The sequence below is a fragment of the Anabrus simplex genome, chromosome 8 (assembly GCF_040414725.1).
Source record: "Anabrus simplex isolate iqAnaSimp1 chromosome 8, ASM4041472v1, whole genome shotgun sequence".
NCBI lineage: Eukaryota > Metazoa > Arthropoda > Insecta > Orthoptera > Tettigoniidae > Anabrus > Anabrus simplex.
In genome coordinates, this window is record NC_090272.1 from 228529587 (window position 1) to 228551797 (window position 22211).

Here is a 22211-nt window from a genome sequence, read left to right on the forward strand (position 1 = left end):
AGTAATCAGCGATACGTCACATCAAAGAAATATTTTGTACTTCTTTGGGAAGAGACAAAAGATTTTTGATGAAATGAAAAGTATAAACTGTAAAATGTCAATGTGCCATGCAGCGTTCCTTGTATTAGTGTTTCCAATAGGCCAAGCACACAAATTGTCAATGATCAGACGGAAAGCACAAAGGCAACTCCAATCGCAAGCACTCCACCAGTAACACATCAAATCAAATCTATGCACAGAAGCACACTGCTATTTGAAACAAGAAATAATTGAATCGTTGTTTGTATGAATGGATCATCTGGCATGGCTTTTGACCCAACAGAACCCGTTCAAAACATTTCTCAAAAAATCATGCTCGTAAATGAGGCAAGGAAAATGGGCCTGTAGATTTTTTGGTGGACCTTTACATATTCTGTGCTTATTTACACCCCTGGTTTATCAATTGTTACATTTCTTTAAATTTCAGGGTTTTCCAAATTCCTTCAGTCAGGCACAGGTGCGAGTGCAGCAAACAATTGTTGAACAGACTGAACAATGTTTTATTGAAATTAAAAGTTCACTGTATTTTTGTTTAAGTACCCCCCCTCCCAACTATGGATAGACATTTTGTATATATGTACTTAATGATTGCCTTCCCCCAAAACTGATTTTGAATATATTTCCAAAAAAAAAAATTAACTGAAAACAAAAATTTTACTGTACCTGCAAGAGTAACGAAGCTGCTTTACAGTCGTCCTTCTTGGCAGCAATGTGGAGCGCTGGAAGACGCACTTTCCCCCTGGTGTCATTCTCGAGGAGAACAGCCACGACCTTGTCGTGTCCTTGCTGCATTGCGACAGCCAGAGGTGTGAACCCATCCTGTAACATATTCGTGGCAATACAATTACTAACATTGCAATTCAATGCATGAAAACTTAATTAGGCTAATAATGATGAAGCACAAGTACACACACGATATAATACTATGATTGTAGTTCTGTTGAAATGTACATGTATGTGACTAGTATGATGCCCCAGTGCCTTCGTGCACTGTATGAAGAAACCCTTTTGTGTTTTCATGTTTCTCCTTGTCTCATCTTTCTATTTCTCTCTCTTCCCATGCTGATTTGTCAATGTGTCTATCCTCTCATGTGATGTTCCTGTCTCTCTCTCTCTCTCTCTCTACACATAATATTATTATTGTTATTATTATTATTATTATTATTATTATTATTACTATTATTATTATTATTATATAATTCGCTGGGGCCATCAAGGACCACGTTAAGACTTGTTGCATTTGACACTGAACTTGGCCTTCTTTAGAGCCCAAATTTCCCTCATTCTTTGTGAGTGGGCCTGCTTACGCTCCTCTGTCCAAGGGGCACCGTGTCTTCTCTTCGGTTGCTCGTCTCGGTTTAGCCCGTTCGTCAATATTTTCTTGCGGAAGATATCTCTGTTAAGGGCGTCTTCAGCTGAGATATGTAGCATTTGCAGGTCTTCTTTGGTATTTCTAAACCAGGGAATTGTAGTTTTGGGGTTTGAATCAAAAAAGTGAAATGAAATGGCGTATGGCTTTTAGTGAAAGATTTCTTTAGTTAACTTTCTTCCATCCATTCTTTTCAGATGACCGTAAAATCGTGCCCGTCTTTTTCTGATTGTGTCGGTAATTTTCTCTATTTTGCTGTAGACTTCCTTGTTGGATCTCTTTTGATGAATTCCATTTCTGTACTTTGATCCCAAGATCCCTCTCACAATTTTGTGTTCTCCTTTCTCCAGTTCTTCAAGGAGTCCTTTGTTGGAATTTAGAGACAAGGTTTCGGCTGCATATAGAACTACTGGCTTCAGAACTGTTTCATAGTGACGTTCTGATGATCTTTTCAAGAACACAGTTGAAGAGTATCGGGGATAGCCCATCACCTTGTCGGACTCCTGTTTTGATGTCAAAGGAATGCGAGAGACATCCGTGGAACTTCACCTTGGATTTTGTATCGGTCAGGGTGGCTCTAATTAATGCCAGCAGTTTCAAATCACCTCCAAATTCATTTAAGATGTTTAGCAGGACTTCCCGGTCAATGGAGTCGTACGCTTTTTTTAAAGTCCACAAAGACAGACACATACTGCTTGGACCTTAGTGTACAATATCTGATGATCGTTTTGAGATTTTGGATCTGTTCAGCTGTTGAGCGACCTTTTCTGAACCCTCCTTGGTATTCACCTATTTGATGTTCGACTTGTGCTTCCAAACGCTCCAGGATGGCAAGTGATAGAATTTTGTAAGTCACGGGTAGCAAAGATATTCCTCTGTAGTTGTTGATGTTCTTCATGTTGCCTTTTTTGTGTAATGGATGGATCAAAGCTATTTTCCAATCTTCGGGTAGGGTCTCCTTGTTCCAAATTTCTTCTATTTGCTTTTGCAAGATATCAAGTGATTCCTCTGGGGCATATTTCCATAGTTCTGCTACTACCGAGTCTTCTCCCGGCGCTTTGTTATTTTTGAGACGGGCAATATGGCGCTTGATCTCATCTCTGTCGGGTGGTCTGGAATCTGGGTACCTGAGTAAGGGTTCCTTGGTCTCAATGGCGCTTTGCGGTTTAGAGCAATTAAGTAAAGTCTTGAAGTAATCTGCCAGAATGCTGCAATTTTCTTCATTTGACGTCGCCAGTGTGCCGTCCTTTCGCTCAAAGCATAGAGATGGTGGTTTATAGCCAGTGAGTTTGCGTTTGAAGGCTCTGTAGTACTCTCTGCTTTATTATTATTATTATTATTATTATTATTATTATTATTATTATTATTATTATTATTATATACATACATTACATACATACATACATTATCATTATAGACTGTTATGCCTTTCAGCGTTCAGTCTGTAAGCCTCTGTGAATTTACTAAACGTCGCCACAATCCTCGATTTGCAACTAGTGTTGTGGCCTCATTTAGTTCTATACCTCTTGTCTTTAAATCGTTAGAAACCGAGTCTAACTATCGTCGTCTTCGTCTACCTCTACTTCTCTTACCCTCCATAGCAGAGTCCATTATTCTCCTAGGTAACCTATCCTCCTCCATTCGCCTCACATGACCCCACCACCGAAGCCGGTTTATGCGTACAGCTTCATCCATCGAGTTCATTCCTAAATTAGCCTTTATCTCCTCATTCCGAGTACCCTCCTGCCATTGTTCCCACCTGTTTGTACCAGCAATCATTCTCGCTACTTTCATGTCTGTTACTTCTACTTATGAATAAGATATCCTGAGTCCACCCAGCTTTCGCTCCCGTAAAGCAAAGTTGGTCTGAAAACAGACCGATGTAAAGACAGTTTCGTCTGGGAGCTGACTTCCTTCTTACAGAATACAGTCGATCGCAGCTGCGAGCTCACTGCATTAGCTTTACGGCACCTTGATTCAATCTCACTTCCTATATTACCATCCTGGGAGAACACACAACCTAAATACTTGAAATTATCGACCTGTTCTAGCTTTGTATCACCAATCTCACATTCAATTCTGTTGAATTTCTTACCTACTGACATCAATTTAGTCTTCGAGAGGCTAATTTTCATACCATACTCATTGCACCTATTTTCAAGTTCCACGATATTAGACTGTAGGCTTTCGGCACAATCTGCCATTAAGACCAAGTCGTCAGCATAGGCCAGACTGCTTACTAGATTTCCACCTAACTGAATCCCTCCCTGCCATTTTATACCTTGCAGCAGATGATCCATGTAAACTACAAACAGCAAAGGTGAAAGATTACATCCTTGTCTAACTCCTGTAAGTACCCTGAACCAAGAACTCATTCTACCATCAATTCTCACTGAAGCCCAATTGTCAACATAAATGCCTTTGATTGATTTTAATAATCTGCCTTTAATTCCATAGTCCCCCAGTATGGCGAACATCTTTTCCCTCTGTACCCTGTCATATGCTTTCTCTAGATCTACGAAACATAAACACAACTGCCTATTCCTCTCGTAGCATTTTTCAATTACCTGGCGCATACTGAAAATCTGATCCTGACAGCCTCTCTGTGGTCTGAAACCACACTGGTTTTCATCCAACTTCCTTTCAACGACTGATCGCACCCTCCCTTCCAAGATGCCAGTGAATACTTTGCCTGGTATACTAATCAGTGAGATACCTCGATAGTTGCTGCAATCCTTCCTGTTCCCTTGCTTATAGATAGGGGCAATTACTGCTTTTGCCCAATCTGAAGGTACCTTACCAACACTCCACGCTAATTTTACTACTCTATAAAGCCATTTCATCCCTGCCTTCCCACTATACTTCACCATTTCAGGTCTAATTTCATCTATTCCTGCTGCTTTATGGCAATGGAGTTTATTTACTATCCTTTCCACTTCCTCAAGCATAATTTCACCAACATCATTTTCCTCCTCCCCATGAGCTTGGCTGTTTGCAACACCACCATGATGATTTCCTTTTACATTGAGAAGAAGTTCAAAATATTCCCTCCACCTCTCCAGTGATTCCCTGGGATCTATTATGAGTTCACCTGAATTACTCAAAACACTGTTCATTTCCTTTTTCCCTCCCTTCCTAAGATTCTTTATTACTGTCCAGAAAGGTTTCCCTGCTGCTTGACCTAGCCTTTCCAGGTTGTTACCAAAACCTTCCCATGACTTCTTTTTGGATTCAACAATTATTTGTTTCGCTCTGTTTCTTTCATCCACATACAACTCCCTATCTGCCTCGGCCCTTGTTTGGAGCCATTTCTTATAAGCCTTCTTTTTACGTTTATAAGCTGCTCTCACTTCATCATTCCACCAAGATGTTCGCCTTTTTCCATCTTTACACACAGTTGTTCCTAGGCATTCCCTGGCTGTTTCTACTACAGCATCCCTGTATGCCACCCATTCACTTTCTATATCCTGAACCTGCTTAATGTCTACTGTTCGAAACTTCTCACTAATCATATCCATGTACTTCCGTCTAATTTCCTCGTCCTGGAGATTTTCTACCCTTATTCATTTGCAGACAGATTTCACTTTCTCTACCTTAGGCCTAGAGATACTTAGTTCACTACAGATCAGATAGTGGTCTGTATCATCGAAAAATCCCCGGAAAACTCGTACATTCCTAACAGATTTCCTGAATTCGAAGCCTGTTAAGATATAGTCTATTATGGATCTGGTACCCCTAGCCTCCCATGTGTAGCGGTGAATAGCCTTATGCTTGAAGAATGTATTCGTAACAGTTAAACCCATACTAGCACAGAAGTCCAGCAAATGCTTCCCATTCCCATTAACTTCCATATCTTCCCCACATTTACCAATTATCATCATCATCATCATCATCATCATCATCATCATCATCATTATTATTATTATTATTATTATTATTATTATTATTATTATTATTATTATTATTATTATCATTATTATTAGCGTATGGACCCTGTTGGATCACGCATTACATTTATGATTCGCCTTTCTAACAGACCATATTGCTTTCATTCTTTCACGGTGTGTATGTTTCCTTTCTTCTGACCACTTAGTCCCCGATCTTTTAGGGACTTCATTCTCTGGCTTTACTACCCAACTATGTATCTTGTGACGGTAAATGTTTCTGTCCAGTATTTCTGATGGTTCTATCTGGACCTTTTCCAGATCATTTTTAACATCTTGTATCCATGGTTCTTCAGTTTTTCAGTATATGTCAAAATCTTGTCTGTTAGCCTTGAAGACGACAGTCTGTGAATGTGTCCATAGAATTTCAGTTCTTCATTTCCTGATGTCTGCGGCAAGGTTGGACGCTCTTTCCGTAGCTTTGCGTGATTTGAGTCTATACCCTTCTTCCTTTTTCTCTGCGCCAAGAACTTTCCTCAAGATCTTCCTTTCCTCCTTCAATATGTTTTCCAGATAACCTTTATTATTAAGTACCAAGATTTCACTTGCAAACAGCACTTCAGGTTTAATCACCGTATTATAATGTTTGATTTTTGTATGTATGGACATGCATTTCTTGTTGTAGATGTCACGGGTTCTCCAATATGCTCTTTTGAGTTTTTGTAATCGAACTTTCTGTGCTTCCTTTTCCAACCCTGTTGGTTCTAGGATCTCACCGAGATATTTAAAGTAAATATAAAATATAAAATAAGAGTTTTGTCTGTTCATTGCTCAGAATTTGAAAAGAATGGTATTTCTGTATCGGTCATGTCCATAGTAACAAGGAAATGCACTTTTTACTTTTCCGTAATGTCTGTCTGTCTGTATGTACACGCATCATGAGAAAACGGCTGAAGAGAATTTAATGAAAATCAGTATGTAAAGTCGGGGGATGAGCCACTACAATCTAGGCTATAAATCATTTTACTCATGCTGAGTGAAATGGTAGTTTAGGGGAAGGCCTAAAATTTAATTCTCAAGTATTTGTATTATTAGTGGTCCTATCGATAAATACAACGTAACTAAAGCTATATAGAATTAAATTTCCGATCATTTATGTCATACATTGTTACTGTACCAGCTTTGATAACACAGATATTCATGAATTTGTATTTTTGTCGCCAAGTCCATAGAATTTGAAAAGAATGGTATTTCTGTATTGGTCATGTCCATAGTAACAAGGAAATGCACTTTTTACTTTTCCGTAATGTCTGTATGTATGTACACGCATCAAGAGAAAACGGTTGAAGAGAATTTAATGAAAAGCAGTATGTAAAGTCGGGGGATGAGCCACTACAATCTAGGCTATAAATCATTTTACTCATGCTGAGTGAAATGGTAGTTTAGAGGAAGGCCTAAAATTTAATTCTCAAATATTTGTATTATTAGTGGCCCTATCGATAAATACAACGTAACTAAAGTTATATAGAATTAAATTTCCGATCATTTATGTCATACATTGTTACTGTACCAGCTTTGATAACACAGATATTCATGAATTTGTATTTTTGTCGCCAAGTCCATACCAAAGTCGAGCCACGAGATAATGGGTTAACAGAACTTAACCTCTTAACATGAAATCCCGAGTATACTCGGGGTTTTATATATTTATATAAAATAAAATCCCGAGTATACTCGGGAATGTCGCTCAATGGTCTGTACCTAATTTAAAAGCCCGAATATACTCGTTTCTTGTTGTTTCTCAATATTTCTGCCAGATGTTTATGAAATTGTTACTTTAGGGTCCTATTTTTGCCAACAGATGTCTCTGACTCAACCGTAGTGGATGTCGGTGACTCAGGCAGTTCGTTTTCGCGGCTTTCCGGCGATGTAGCATTGTGTGTTGATCCTTGTTTTAGGGTATTTCACACAGCCACAAACATTTGAACAGTATTGAGTGTCATGATATATTACTTGCCACATGCTGTGTTATTTATTTTAGAACCCGTAAAAAATATCACGAATATACTCGGGATTTTAAAGCAGGAACTTTTCGGTGGCTTATATTTCATTGTTAAGTTCGAAAAATGTTTGTTACCACTGTCATTAGTTTTCAATAAATAGCCCATTTTAACAATTAAAAAATTAGGTAAAAAAAAGATCACAATTTTGTAAATAATTGGTATGTTAAGACGTTAATGAAAGTTGGTATATATAGTCAGGGAATATGAAACTACAGTCTAAGTTAGAAACAATTTTATTCGCCCTGTATGAAATTGTAGTTTAGGGGAAGGCGCCTAAAATTTAATTTTTAAATACCTATGTTATTGGTGCTATCAAAAAGTACTATAAAACAAAAGTTATAAAGAATACAATTTCTGACCATTTATGTTTTATTCAATTTTACCGTACCGACTATGATAAGAGTGGTATTTCAGAAAACTAAATGTGAAGGCCTACAATACTGAAAGTGCATAACACTGATCAACAATAACATTACACTGACCACTGTTTGTGGTGATGTTCTTTGTCTCTTATGCTGCCGCTCAACTCCAATAGATGGGATTACTGCTGCATACCGAGCATAACAGCCTGATTGAATATTGGTGGGAAATAGCTGGGGAGTTAGTAGTAGTAGTAGTAGTAGTAGTAGTAGTAGTAGTAGTAGTAGTAGTAGTAGTAGTAGTAGTATTGCCTGGTATAGAATTACAATTTAGGCATATTCCAAATTATAGTATCACAATTCACTAAATAACTCAAAATTCAACCCTGAAAAGAGCCGTTTCTTAAAAAAGAACTTCTTCTTCACTTTTATTCAATTCTACATCAATTTTATTCAAAATTAGCAGTGAAGAGGGGGTTTCTCCTCTGGCTTGGAGGAAAAAATTGCCTCCAAGTCAGATAGATTTTTCCGCCGCCAGTGAAGTGAATTGAGATTTTCCGACTCATCGGGTACTCCTAGGAAACAGATTAGTAAAAGGGCATAGTTTTGACCTGGGATGCTCCACTATTCAACCACCCCCTCAAGAAAAAGACTAGGAGTGTTCACGGCTGTCTGCGGCCTGGTCATTCCAGCTCTGGAACTTTGGACTGTTAGATCGGCAACGTAGTATTGTTCGTTAAAAGTGAGAAAATGTGTGGTTTTTCATTTGATCGAGTATTTCATGTGAAATCCTTGCTTTTACTTGCGCCATTCCTACTGACATCATTGTAATGACCTATGTTCATTTCAGTTTGGAAAACCACTAAGACAGTCTTTCTGAGGATGTGAACAGGCACGTGGAGACTGAGTGTCTGCCATTATAATGCAATTCCCCAACCTGATTGTGACTGATGGTAGGCAAGCGGGCCTACCATTGCGACAAAAATTCCCTAATGCAGTCTTCATATGGGAAAAGACGTCTGGTGAATTCTCCATCGTGTTTCTAGGGTAACGTTGAGTGGTATGCAATTTAATACAGTCTTGCTCACAATGTGTACTCTACCTAACCTACAATTCTGTATACAATGTAGAATTCCGTAGTGAAGCACGGGCACACCAGCTAGTACTGTATGTATATATATGCCTTGATTTAACACTTCTTTGTTCCTTCCCAATCTTTAAAAAATATCTTAGATTTATCCAGACTACTGAGGTTACTGACCATCTCTTTCTCTACTGATTAGTGAGCCATTTACTTATGGCCTCACTCATGGGCGCCCATAGAATAGTTTGTAGGGAGGTAGGGGGGCTAGACCTGGGGGTATGTAGTATTTTTAATATTTTGGAAGATGAATGTCGACTTGTATTCCATGGTAGAATACCACACACAGTATCCCCTATCACTTCTACGTAATACCGATTTTAAAACCGTTTTATTGAAAGAAAAGCAGCTGACTATATTAGAATTTTTCCTTTCCCTGAGAACTGGGGATGGGGGGGGGGGCGTCCCCACCTTGCCCCCGGGTATGGGCACCCATGGCTTCACTGTACTATGTTGATGTTGTTGCTGTTTGAGTAATCAGTCTATAAACTGGCTTGATGCAGCTATCCATGCCATCCTATCCTGTGCTAATCTTTTCATTTCTATGTAACTACTGCATCCTAAATCTGTTCTAATCTGCTTGACATACCCTGGTCTACCCCTACTGTTCTTACCACCTACACTTCCCTCAAAAACCAACTGAAAAGTCCTGGGCGTCTTAAGATGTGTCCTATCATTCCATCTCTTCTTCTAGTCAAATTTAGCCAACTTGATCCTCTCTTACGAATTTGATTCAGTCTCTCTTCATTCATGATTCTATCTACTTATCTCACCTTCGGCATTTTTCTGTAACACCACATTTCAAAAGCTTCTATTCTCTTTCTTTCAGAGGTAGTTATCGTCATGTTTCACTTCCAAACAGTGCCATGCTCCAGACGAAAGTCTTCAAAAACATCTTTCTAATACCTATATCAATCTTCGAAGTGAGCAAATTTCTTTTATTAAGAAAGGCCTTTGTTGCTTGTGTTAGTCTGCATTTTATGTCCTCCATACTTCTGACTACCGAAGAAACAATATTCATCTACTTCCTTTAAGACTTGATTTCCTGATCTAATATTTCCTGCAACACCTGACTTTGTTCGACTGCACTCCATTACTTTTGTTTTGGACTTACTTATTTTCATCTTGTACTCCTTACCCAAGACTCTGTCCGTACCATTCAGGAATTTCTCCAGATCTTTTGCAGTCTCACTTGGTGACAAGTGTTGTGAGTGATTTACAACAAAAGAGTAGTGTTATGAAAATGTTGCAAAGTTTGGGCTGGGAAGACTTGGGAGAAAGGAGATGAGCTGCTCGACTTAAGTGGTATGTTCTGAGCTGTTAGTGAAGAGATGGCGTGGAATGACATTAGTGGACGAATAAGTTTGAGTGGTGTCTTTAAAAGTAGGAAATATGACAGTATGAAGTTAAAGTTGGAATTCAAGAGGACAAATTGGGGCAAATATTAATTTATAGGAAGGGGAGTTAGGGATTGGAAAAAGTTTACCAAGGGAGATGTTCAATAAATTTCCAAATTCTTTCCAATCATTTAAGAAAAGGCTAGGAAAACAACAGTTAAGGAATCTGCCACCTGGACGACTGCCCTAATTGTTTATTGATTGATTGATTGATTGATTGATTGATTGATTGATTGATTGATTGATTGATTGATTGATACAATAACAATATCATCTGCAAATCTCAGTTTTGATTCCCTCTCCTTGGATTGTGGTTCCCTTCTGAATACCTCTTTGATTTCCTTTACTACCTGTTCTACATAAACAATAATATACTGTAACTATACTGTACTTTATTGAATAATACAGTCAGGAATGTAAAGAACAAGATTACACCCCTTGGTGTATAACAATCCTTTCCATCTAATCTAATTTGTACCATCAAAGTGATTTCTGGGAAGCAAATGTCCTTAATTGAGCTCAATTTTCTGACAAGCTCATTTAACAATGGCAAGGAAGTGAATCACAGAGAAGGGACCTCATGATGATGTCACCAAGTGACAACTGAAAGACACTTTATTACACTCTTTTGTAAGTCATTTATGTACTGACACTTATCCCAGTTAGAGCACTCCCACTTCACTTGCCATTAAACATGACCTCATTCACAGTTAAAGCATGACCAGTGCAGATGAGCCACTGCAAATAAATTCCTCAACCAAACAAATTACAACTGTCCAATTTTTACTACTCAAATTTTCTTTGAAACCTATGAAAACCAAAAATATGTGTTTCTCCAAATGTCATCATCCATGATCTATGAAGCCAACTTGTCTCTGATGATGAAGATGGTGTTGGTAACAATAAATTATAGTTAATACAAAACCATCCGAGGGATTCACGAAACTGTGGGAATGAAATGTCAACCTTACAGCTGCTAGCTAAGTCAACTGGTGCCATGCTCTTCTCTTTCACCTTTTCTCCAACCCCCCTTGCTCAACTCTCGTTCTCTTGTTTGTCAGTCCTAGAGAAGCCATCAATTTTCACACCTTACATTATCAAATGACTTTGCTGGCAGGACCTAGTGTTTACAGTGCACTGTGTCTTCTGGTATGGGCTAGAGCAATTTTGTTACTTTCATTGACCTGTCTCAGTCTCATCCTTGGCTCTGACAATATGAAAGTGATTGAGGTATGAGCGATGCTAGTAATGCCATTCTTTCCGCAGCCAGTCCCTGCTATGAATGGTGTGAAAATGTTGCTCAGAGGGTTGGTTGGTGCATGCATTTCAGTGGCCTTGGCAGACTGATATGTAATAGCAACTTCTGGCTCGGTGAGGAAAGGAACGGGAAACTACCTCACTCCTCATTTCCCTAGTACGCCTCTTCAGTGATGTCTAGTCCATATATGACAGTTGATGGTGGAGCTGTTGAGAATCCAACCAGCCTTAGGGCTGAAGACTGAACATACATACACATTATCTAATACTTGCACTCTTCAAGGCCTGTTGCATGGTCTAGAGGTACACTAAATTCCCTTAAAAAGGAAAAGATTTAAAAACATCTCCCTTAGCCAATACAATTCAATATATAAAAAACACTTAAGAAATGTTGGTACATGTTTTGGCCAATATTAGGCTCTCTTTACCCACATATTATAAACGATGAATGGATATAATGGTGAGAGAAACAAATAATATGAACTGAAACTATAAAAAGTTGTGTAAAAATATTTATCTTGATGCAAGGTGACTGTTAAAAATTGGTATAATCAGTCTTTTTTTTTTTTTTTTTTACAAACATATCTCTGGGTACTTAATCTTGCTAATTCTGTATATATTAATAAACTAATTCTATATAGAGGAGGAGTTAAGAATTTGAATAATTTACCAAAGGAGATGTTCAATAAATTTCCAAGTTCTTTGAAATTATTCAAGTGAAGACTACATAAACAACTGAAAGGCAAAATGCCACTTGGGCTACTGCCCTAAATGTAGATCCATTATTCGAGATCAACTCAGCAGCTTCAGTCTAGAAAGCCAAGAATAACGGCTGAGAGGATTTGTTTTGCTGACCACATGTCACCTTGTAATATGCAAGCATTCGGGCTGAACAGTGCTTGCTGTAGCACGTGGAGTTTGGTTTTGTTTTGTTTGATTCAGTCTTCAAAGCGTCAGAACTGTCATTCCATGATCAGTGTTTATAACCCAGTTGTTTTCCTCTTAAAATAACAGTCACCAAACATACCACACTATAAGCACCACCAGTTACCAGAAATCCCTGTAGAGCAAGTACAGTTATTACCAGTGTTGAATACACCCAGAATTCAAGCAACAAATCATGGAAAATCATTTCGAGAATGACTAACAATGACATTCCAATCAACCTGTCTCTGTTATTCATGGCTACTGCAGCAGGAGGAGATACATGGTTTTATTCTGGTCAGTCACATATTGGATACAGGGTATGGCACACCCCAAGTGTATTCTGATCCTAACCACAAGTAGCCTTCAGGATGACGATTCAACATACCAGTACATACTGGTTAATTTAATTAATTGTTTAAATCTATGTCATCTATTTAAAAAGACTGCTATATGTCTTTTTTTTTTTTTTTTTTGCATTATCTTCTTGTAACTTTTGATCATGTTGTAATATTTTGTGTCCAGAAAGTCCTACATTACAATTTTGTGTGTGTATTACAAAACAAACAAAGCTGTGACTCACCTCAGTGGCGAGACTCTGGTTGGCCCCTTTACTGAGCAAGAACCTAACCACACTGTCATGGTTCTCCTGGGCTGCCATGTACAGAGGAGTGAAGCCATTCTGCGACTGCACGTTCACTGAAGCACCGTTCTTAACCAGCAACTTCACCACCTCCTCTTGACCAGCTGCAACACAGTTCAATTGTGTACTAAGGTTAACAATAACCAATTCTATTTACAATAATCTTAGCAATATAAAAAATATACATTGAGACAGTGCATAAAAGCTACTGTTATCCATGTGAACTATTTTCTGGAAATCTGCAAAGATTGCCTTTCCAATGATGGACTACCCAGTACAATGCTTTTAAGATTTCAGCAGCTGCAATGAAAATAAATATTCAACCTTTTATTTTCAAATTATGTTTAAAAAGTCTGTTCTATGCATAAAAATATATAGGTAATGTTTTTCTCCCCTTGCACTTGTTAATTCTTTTGTATGCTGGCTGTACTTGAACTGAGACATTTATTTCTCGGTTCATAACCTCCTAGAATTCCTTAATTGTCAGCTTAACACTGAAGATATATAGAGTTACGTTCTAGGGAAATAAGGACGTGAAAATTATTTTGTTTTTGTTTTTTGTTATTTGCTTTACATCGCACCGACACAGATAGGTCTTATGGCAACGATGGGGCAGGAAGGGGCTAGGAGTGGGAAGGAAGCAGCCGTGGCCTTAATTAAGGTACAGCCCCAGCATTTGCCTGGTGTGAAAATGGGAAACCACAGAAAACCATCTTCAGGGCTGCCGACAGTGGGGTTCGAACCCACGATCTCCCGAATACTGGATACTGGCTGCACTTAAGCGACTGCAGCTATCGAGCTCGGTAATGATAATTTCAGACTGTAGCAGGATTGAAGGAAACCACCAATATATAGAGTACCGAGCTCGACAGCTGCAGTCGCTTAAGTGCGGCCAGTATCCAGTATTCGGGAGATAGTAGGTTCGAACCCCACTGTCGGCAGCCCTGAAAATGGTTTTCCGTGGTTTCCCATTTTCACACCAGGCAAATGCTGGGGCTGTACCTTAATTAAGGCCACGGCCACTTCCTTCCCAGTCCTAGCCCTTTCCTGTCCCATCGTCGCCATAAGACCTATCTGTGTCGGTGCGACGTAAAGCAACTAGCAATATATATATATATATATATAATGAGTTCTCTCACATCTTTGATACAGTTACTTCATTGATAGACATTAAGTGTCAGTCAAATTTATGATTCCTCAATTCGAAGACTATTTACAAAGCCACGCACATTAGTGTAAATCAAAGGCAGGTAAGCAATCGCATAGCCACTGAACTTTATTATAAGTATACCAGAAAACTATAATATGATCCTAATATAAAGTTTAATAAATTGAAGACAAATATCTTACCAAGTGATGCAATATGGAGGGCAGTGTTGCCCTTCTTAGTAGCGGCATCAACAACTGCTCCACGCTTCAGAAGTTCAGTCACAATATCGACATGCCCATCCTTGGCTGCCAAATGAAGGGCGTTCAATCCGTTCTGAAAGGAAAAAATAAATTAAATGGTAGGTACATACTTCGACTTGTACGGTTTCAACAACAGCAAAATAATTAGCAATGAGGTGATCTGTCTATTAAAGAGTAATGTTGAAATGTTCACTAGAACTCCTCCTCCTTCATGTGCTTCAATATCCATGCACCACAGAACTGAACGATTTGAGTTTTATCCTGTTCGCTCGAACCGTGCGTTGTATGTGAATCGCCGGGCTGAATAGCTCAGGCGGTACGGCGCTGGCCTTCGAGCCCATCTTGGCGGGTTCGATACTGCGTAAGTCCGGTGATATTCGAAGGTGCTCAAATATATTAGCCTCGATCAGTAGATTTACTGACATCTAAAAGACATTCTGCGAGACATAATTCCGGCACCTCGGCGTCTCCGAAAGCCGTAAAAGTAGTCAGTGGAACGTAAACTAGCAACGTTATTAGTATTATTACTATTCATGAACTCCATTTTTGAACACCCTGACTTATGTCCGGTTTGCTCAAATAATACGTTACACACATGTACCCAATTTTTCAACGCCTTTAGGAATGTTCACTCAAAGACACGGTATATATACACACACATCCCATTTTGAATGCTCCGACGGTATCTCAATAACCTAACCGCAATCGAGACTGAACATGGATATACTAAAACTTTCTCCGATACCGCAAATGTTCTACCAAGCACGTTCTTTCCACGTGAAACAAGAGGATACAAAAGCACAAAGAGAAGTGTGAATCTCATCCACGATCTCCCCCTGACAGAGCTGATGACGAAGAAGCTAAGCGAATCATTCTACAATAAACTGCCTTCCATCCTTTTTTGTCACACTGTTCAATAAATGCCTATTTTGAACCATTTCCCTACCTCGTGAAAAATTGAAGTAATGAAGGTAATTTCTAACGGGTTAACAAAGTTTACAGCTAAGTCCTTCAGACCTATCTGCCAGTTCTAGGAAAGATTCTGATACGAAGAAGCTAAGCGAATCATTCTACAATAAACTGCCTTCCATCCTTTTTTGTCACACTGTTCAATAAATGCCTATTTTGAACCATTTCCCTACCTCGTGAAAAATTGAAGTAATGAAGGTAATTTCTAACGGGTTAACAAAGTTTACAGCTAAGTCCTTCAGACCTATCTGCCAGTTCTAGGAAAGATTCTGGAGAACTATTAATCGACAAAATTATGTACCACCACATTCATCGTCACGGCCTATTATCCCAATTTCAGTACGGCTTTAACCCACAAAAATCTACTGAAGATGCTGCTTTCTACGCAACTGAATAGATTCAGAACATCTTCTCTAGGCAAAAAATAGGTTTATTAATCTCTTTGGGCATAACTGTTGCGTTTGATAACGCCTAGTAGCCGAAAATTTTGTATCAACTAAAGAAAATCTGTACAAAATCACTCAAGCTACTTCAGCAACAGAATAGTGAAACTTCAAGTTGGAAGAGCAATTTCAACTAAATACATCAACAAATAATGCCTCCAGGGATCTACCTGCAGCCCAGGATTTTGAAATATCTTGTATGATGACGTCCTCAAAGTAGGCTACCTCTTCCCACGGATTACAAGATTGTTGCCTTCGCTGACGACACACTTTCGTTAATCGAAGCTGACAATGACGACGACTTAAACACGCGAACGAACACAGCACTACATTATTCTTTTCAACTGTGGTTCCAAAAACAAGCTGCAATTCAATCCCCTGTAAACTACGGCTAGGGTTGTCACGAGAAGAAACCTGACAAAGCCACAACTCAAGAAAATAGGACAGGAAATCGCACTAGATCAACTTTTATACCCGGGGGTCCTAATGAACAAATGTTCTATTTTTAGGGCACATTTCAATAAACTAAACCTTAAATGGCGGTAAGATAAATTTCTGCATGCAGGCCGTCATGGCGAATAAATTTAGAAGTAGGTACTCCGCAGTATATACTATACAACCTTTGTTTCACTAATACTGTACTATGCTTCAGTGGGCTAAGGAAAAACTTCTGCAGATTCAGAGAGGAATCGTCCTTCGAATTTCTCGTACCTATCGCACAATATCTATACAAGCAGCCCTTGTCATCGCTGGAAGAGAACCCCTGTTCTTTACTCGCATCGGAACGGCTGAACTCACGTTAATGAAGAAAAACATAACTTCACGTGCACCAATTCTTGAAATCACACTGGAGAAGAACTGTCACTTCCTGGAATCCGGGCACCCTAGTAACTTCAAGACTCACGTTTGCAATAGCTGCTCTCTCAACCATGACTACACAGACGACTCTCGCACACCTCATAACACTGTAGTGGCGTATGCTGAGTCCAAGATGTGGGCTACCACTAGACTTAGGTTACCCCTTTTCGATGGTTGGTTTAGTTTCGAGGAGTTTCGAGCTGCAGCCAATAGCCAACGGAGTAGCCTGCTGCGTTGTCAAGGCTGTTTCAGAAGCTCCTGTCCTAGCCTCTGCTACTGTCAATACTGAACATCTGATCAGTGGAGATGGCAGCCTAAGGTTTAGCAAATTAAAGTCCGACTTTGTGGCTAAATGGATAGAATGCTTGCCTTTGATACGATGGTCCCGGTTCAGTTCTCAGAATCAACCCCCTCGTTACTGTTAATTCCCCTAGCTTGGGGACTGGGTGTTTATGACGCTTCGCCGTTCATTTCATCCCCGTTAGGTCACCACCATACCTTACACCTGAAAGATTGCATTTCATTTTAGCAAATCTACCTATCAGTGGCGAATACTGATTGCTACCAAGGCTATCGGTGAAGCCCAAACCTCAACTGAAAACGATGGAAGTCTAAAGCACATTATAATGTAAGCATCTGACATATTGTTCCATTTTCAAAACTTGAAAGCAGTGAGAAAAAACGTCGCACGTATTTCTGAGACCTAAGCCTCGGAGACTGATATCGCAGTCCAGACTCTCGTCCCTCTCCCCTCTACTCAGCCATAGCGGCTTCCTGTTGTATATTGGATAGGAGCGTGGCCCGGGGAGATAGGTGTGCTAGGCTTCGGTCCGTCAGATCGCCACTGATATCAACCATGCGTTACTCATCGTATATACTTCCTCATCTCATACTTCTGACTTAATCACATAGATTCAGCATTTGTCTTTAATAATAATAATAATAATAATAATAATAATAATAATAATAATAATAATAATAATGGTGCATGGCATCTGTGTAGGCTTGGTGGTGTCCTAATGAGGATAAAATGCATGGCGAAGACGTCATAAACACCCAGTCCCCAAGCCAGAGGAATTAACAGTATGAGGAGGTTGATTCTGAAAATTGATCCAGGGCCATCGGAGCAAAGACAAGCATTCTATCCATTTAGCCACAAAGCCGAACTTTAATTTGCTAAACCTTCGGCTACCATCTCCACTGATCAGGGGTTGAGCACTGGCAGCAGCAGAGGCCAGGTCAATAGATAGTGAAGCAGATTTCACAACACAGCAGGCTTCTCCGTTAGCTATTAGCTGCAGCTCAAAACGCTGAAGGCTTGACGTTCACTAAACTTACCATCGAAAAGGGTAACCTAACTCTACTGGTAGCCCTCGTCTTGATCCCAGCATAAGTTACTGACAATCAATCAATCAATCAATCAATCAATCAATCAATCAATCAATCAATCAATCAATCAATCAATCAATCAATCAATCAATCAATCAATCAATCAATCAATCAATCAATCAATCAATCAATCAATCAATCAATCAATCACCACTGATCTAGATTCAGGGTAGTCGTCCAGATAGACATCCCCTAGTCTTTTCTAAAATAACTCCAATCCCTAACGCCTCTTCCTATAAAAGAATATTTGCCCCAATTTTTCCTCTTTGTATTCCAACTTTACCTTCATACTGTAATCTTTCCTACATTTAAAAACACTACTCAAGCTAATTCGTCTGCTTATATCATTCCACGCCATCTCTCCACTGACAGCTCGAAACATACCACATAGTTGAGCATCTCGTCTCCTTACTTCCAAGTCTTCCCAGCCCAAAGTTTGTAACATTTTCGTGACACTACACCTTTGTCGGAAAACACCCAGAACAAATCGTGCTGCTTTCCTTTGAATCATTTCCAGTTCTCGTATCAAGTAGTCCTGGTGAGGATCCCATACACTGGAGTCTTGCCAGAGACTTACACGCCCTCTCCTTACATCCCCCTAAATACTCTCATAACCATGTGGAGAGATCTGTAACCTTTCGTGACAACCTCCTTAATATGATTTCTGCAATATACCTTGCTTAGTATCTAGTCAAACAATCAGCAGTAACAACGTTAATATTACGGGGAATTACCGCCAGAAGACCAGAGATGAATGCTAGTCCAGATGCGATGCTCGCCATGTCAGTTATTTCTCTTCTACCAGACGTGAAGTTTGTAGGAGCTTTAACTTGCCTTGTGGATGAGGGCAGTAGAATAATACCCACGATATCTCCTGCCTGTCGCAAGAGGCGACTAAAAGGGGATCCAGGAACTCTTAACTTGGGAGCGTGGATTGGCGACCACGGGGTCTTTAGCTGAGCCCAGGCTCCTCGCTTTCAGCTGTCCTAACCGACCTCAGTTGATCAACTCTTGTTCATTTCAGATCCCGACGGTATTAGGTCACAAGGCCTAGGGAGTCTTTCATTTTCATGCCCGTAGTGGACTTTGTCCTTCTTTGGCCGATACGTTCATTTTACTAATTGTCGGATCCTTTCTACTCCCCCCACCCCCCACCCCCCTCTGATTAGTGTTATCGGAGGATGATTGCCCAGTTGTACGTCCTCTTAAAACAATATTCACCACCACCGCTGTGACAACAATGGTGCGGCACCACATTCTCTATACGGTCCGTCCTTAATGTTATAAGTGGCGGTTGCAATAATATCCTACTTTGAAGGGGGTATGCGAAGTAGCTCCTTTGGGAAGAGCTTTCGCATTACTGGCCATCCGCATGGGCGCTTGCAAGACTACTTTTTATTTCTTTATTCTCTCTCGACCGCGCGTCAAAATTTCTTTTTTATTTTATTATCTTCTCCATTTTCTACCTTGAAAGCCTTGCAGGCGGCCATGGACCGGGGGTGACGGTGGCTCTTGAGCGGCAGTGGTCTAGCGCCGGGGATGTCTTGGTACGACCGCGACAGAGTAACCAGTGCCGAAAGGAGATATGGGATTGCCTGGTGGGTTTAGGAAGGTTTCTCATAACTTCTCCTTTACGGAGGGGTGGAAGTAGCTGGCGGAAGACTAGCCTTTGCACCTCAAGTTATTCTGTAGTCTTGTACTAGGCTATGTTCCTGCGTTAGTACTCACTTGTCGGTCATTTGTCCAAACAGGTAGGTCACCACGGGCTGTGAGGCGGGGCGGAGCCTCACGGCACCCCCCCCCCCAAATTCACTAACACAGCTCTATTCTCTTTATCTCACCTAAAAAAGGCAAACCTTGTCGAGTTGGGCTGAGCGAAGACCGTCCGACCAGGCTTCCAGCGATTTCCATCTCTTCGGATCGTTGATGAAGCACGAGGATGAACGTCATGACGTGGCTTCAGAAACTGGAAGCAGATTTCTGTCTTGCCAACATCGATGTCTTGATGTAGAGGAACAAGAATAGTGCTGCCTGCTGTCATTTCTTGATGGATACAGTACTTTTGCATCCATCTCTTGTCACAGGCCAGAGCAAAGTGTAGCTTCCACCGAAGTCCCACTCTCATCCATGGCTGTGACAATATGGAAGCTGCTGGGGTATGGGTGGTGCTGATTAATGACATTCAGAGCACAACAGTGTGTCTGAGTGTCATGAAAGGTGTTGCTCATAGGGTCAGTTGTGCTACAATAGCACTGTCTGGCCCAGTGAGGAAAGCAATGGCAAACTACCTTACTCCTCATCTTGCCTAATACGCCTCATTTTGGTACTGCCATTGGTTTTTGTGGTTTCCCTATAACTGCATAGCCTTTGGTGATGCTATTTGAGGATCCAACCAGCCTCTGGGCTGATGACCTAACAGACAGACAAGAATAGTGAGTATGTTGAATAGCAATGTGTACTACTATGTATTTTTTATCTGCCTGTAAAATAAAGTTTCTCCGTGCAAGATCTTGTTTCCTTATTTTTTGAAAAGTACATTGTACTTCTAACACATGGTGCCCGTCATCCTTGAAGGGTCTGCCTTACAAAGCCTGCACCACTCTTAGTAATAAGCCATACAAAATACACCCTGGGGTGTACAAAATTCCGTGTAGTTGCGGCAAGGTATACATTAGCCAAACATTCCGGTTCCATTGGTACTCGTAATCAAGGAACACCAACGTAATATCCGTCTCAACCAGACAGACAAATCAGCAATAGCTGAGCGCGCCCTATCAACGGGTCATGATGTCGCGTTCCAAGATGTTCGACTACGTTTTCATCCCTTCCTTGAAGAAGGAGGTGAGCCTCTCAGACCAGGAGATGCTTGGAGAAAGTTCGTTGCCTATACTAGGAACTGTGTCGGCATTCATCTTAGTGAAGGAGAATACAGACAACAATGCTCAAGACAGCCGAAGGACCAGCCCCTCTCCGTCTCCCGAATTCATAGGCGTGGAGCTGTGGCCATCCCTCTTCTGCTCAGCTGGCCGGTCGGAGTGCAGAGCTGCCGGACCACGGACCAGCCGTAGCCGCTTGTCGGCCCAGATTCACCCTACATCCGCCGACCAGATGTTCGAGCTCTTGCCCACACTAAACACTACAGGTCTGAAATTATACGGGAAACTGTGGAAATACATAAAAATCCTGACAATTTCAACAGGGACACTCTGTCACTTAAGTAATACGTGGTTGACAGCTATTACAGATTTGTATAGGTAATTCTCTTCCCTGTCCTTTCACTATTATTATTTCTTTCCGATTTCTCCCACATTCGTATTCTCCTCATCACGAGATGGTTCACTTCACACTGCGCACAAAGAGCCAACTAGTGGCAAACGAGAGTACCACTTACTATAGACAACGGTAAAGCATTCTTAAGTTCAAGTGATTCAAACTTTCATTCATTTTTAGAGAAGTCTTGCTCGTAAACAGACGAGATTATCTTTTGATGATGATGCTATTGGCTTTACGTCGCACCAACACAGATAGGTCTTATGGCGACGATGGGACAGGGAAGGGCCAGGACTGAGAAGGAAGCGGCCGTGGCCTTAATTAAGGTACAGCCCCAGCATTTGCTTGGTGTGAAAATGGGGAAACCACTAAAAACCATCTTCAGGGCTGCCGGCAGTGGGGTTCGAACCCACTATCTCCCGAATACTGGATACTGGCCGCACTTAAGCGACTGCAGCTATCGATGATGATGATGCTTGTTGTTTAAAGGGGCCTAACATCTAGGTCATCGGCCCCTAATGGTATGAAATGAGACGAAATGAAATGACAAATTAAAAGCCCAAAATCCTTCACCGACCAGAATTCAAAACGTGAGGGCGAAAAATGAATGGATGGATGCATATGAATTTAAAACGATCAGTGGAACCGACTCACAGTGCCTCACATGCACAGAAGCTGGCGTTAAACAATAGTATTACTGACCAAGGGACTGCTTCTATAGCACGATACTGAATCGATGACACTTGTAGTCGAAAGGGGTCCAAATCCAAGTCATCGGTTCCTCATAATGGTACTT

General features: G+C 40.5%; 1 protein-coding gene across 7 annotated transcripts in view; it reads right to left on the reverse strand.

The window, feature by feature from the left end:
* LOC136879031 (ankyrin-3) overlaps positions 1-22211 on the reverse strand; it is a 682638-nt gene that overhangs the window by 182833 nt on the left and 477594 nt on the right. For all 7 annotated transcript variants that reach the window (XM_067152757.2, XM_067152756.2, XM_067152753.2 and 4 more), the window contains exons 3-5: positions 14427-14559; positions 13017-13180; positions 703-858 (exon numbers count right to left, since the gene is read on the reverse strand). In XM_067152757.2, coding sequence (XP_067008858.2) covers positions 703-858; positions 13017-13180; positions 14427-14559 — 453 coding nt within the window. The remainder of the gene's footprint in view (positions 1-702; positions 859-13016; positions 13181-14426; positions 14560-22211) is intronic.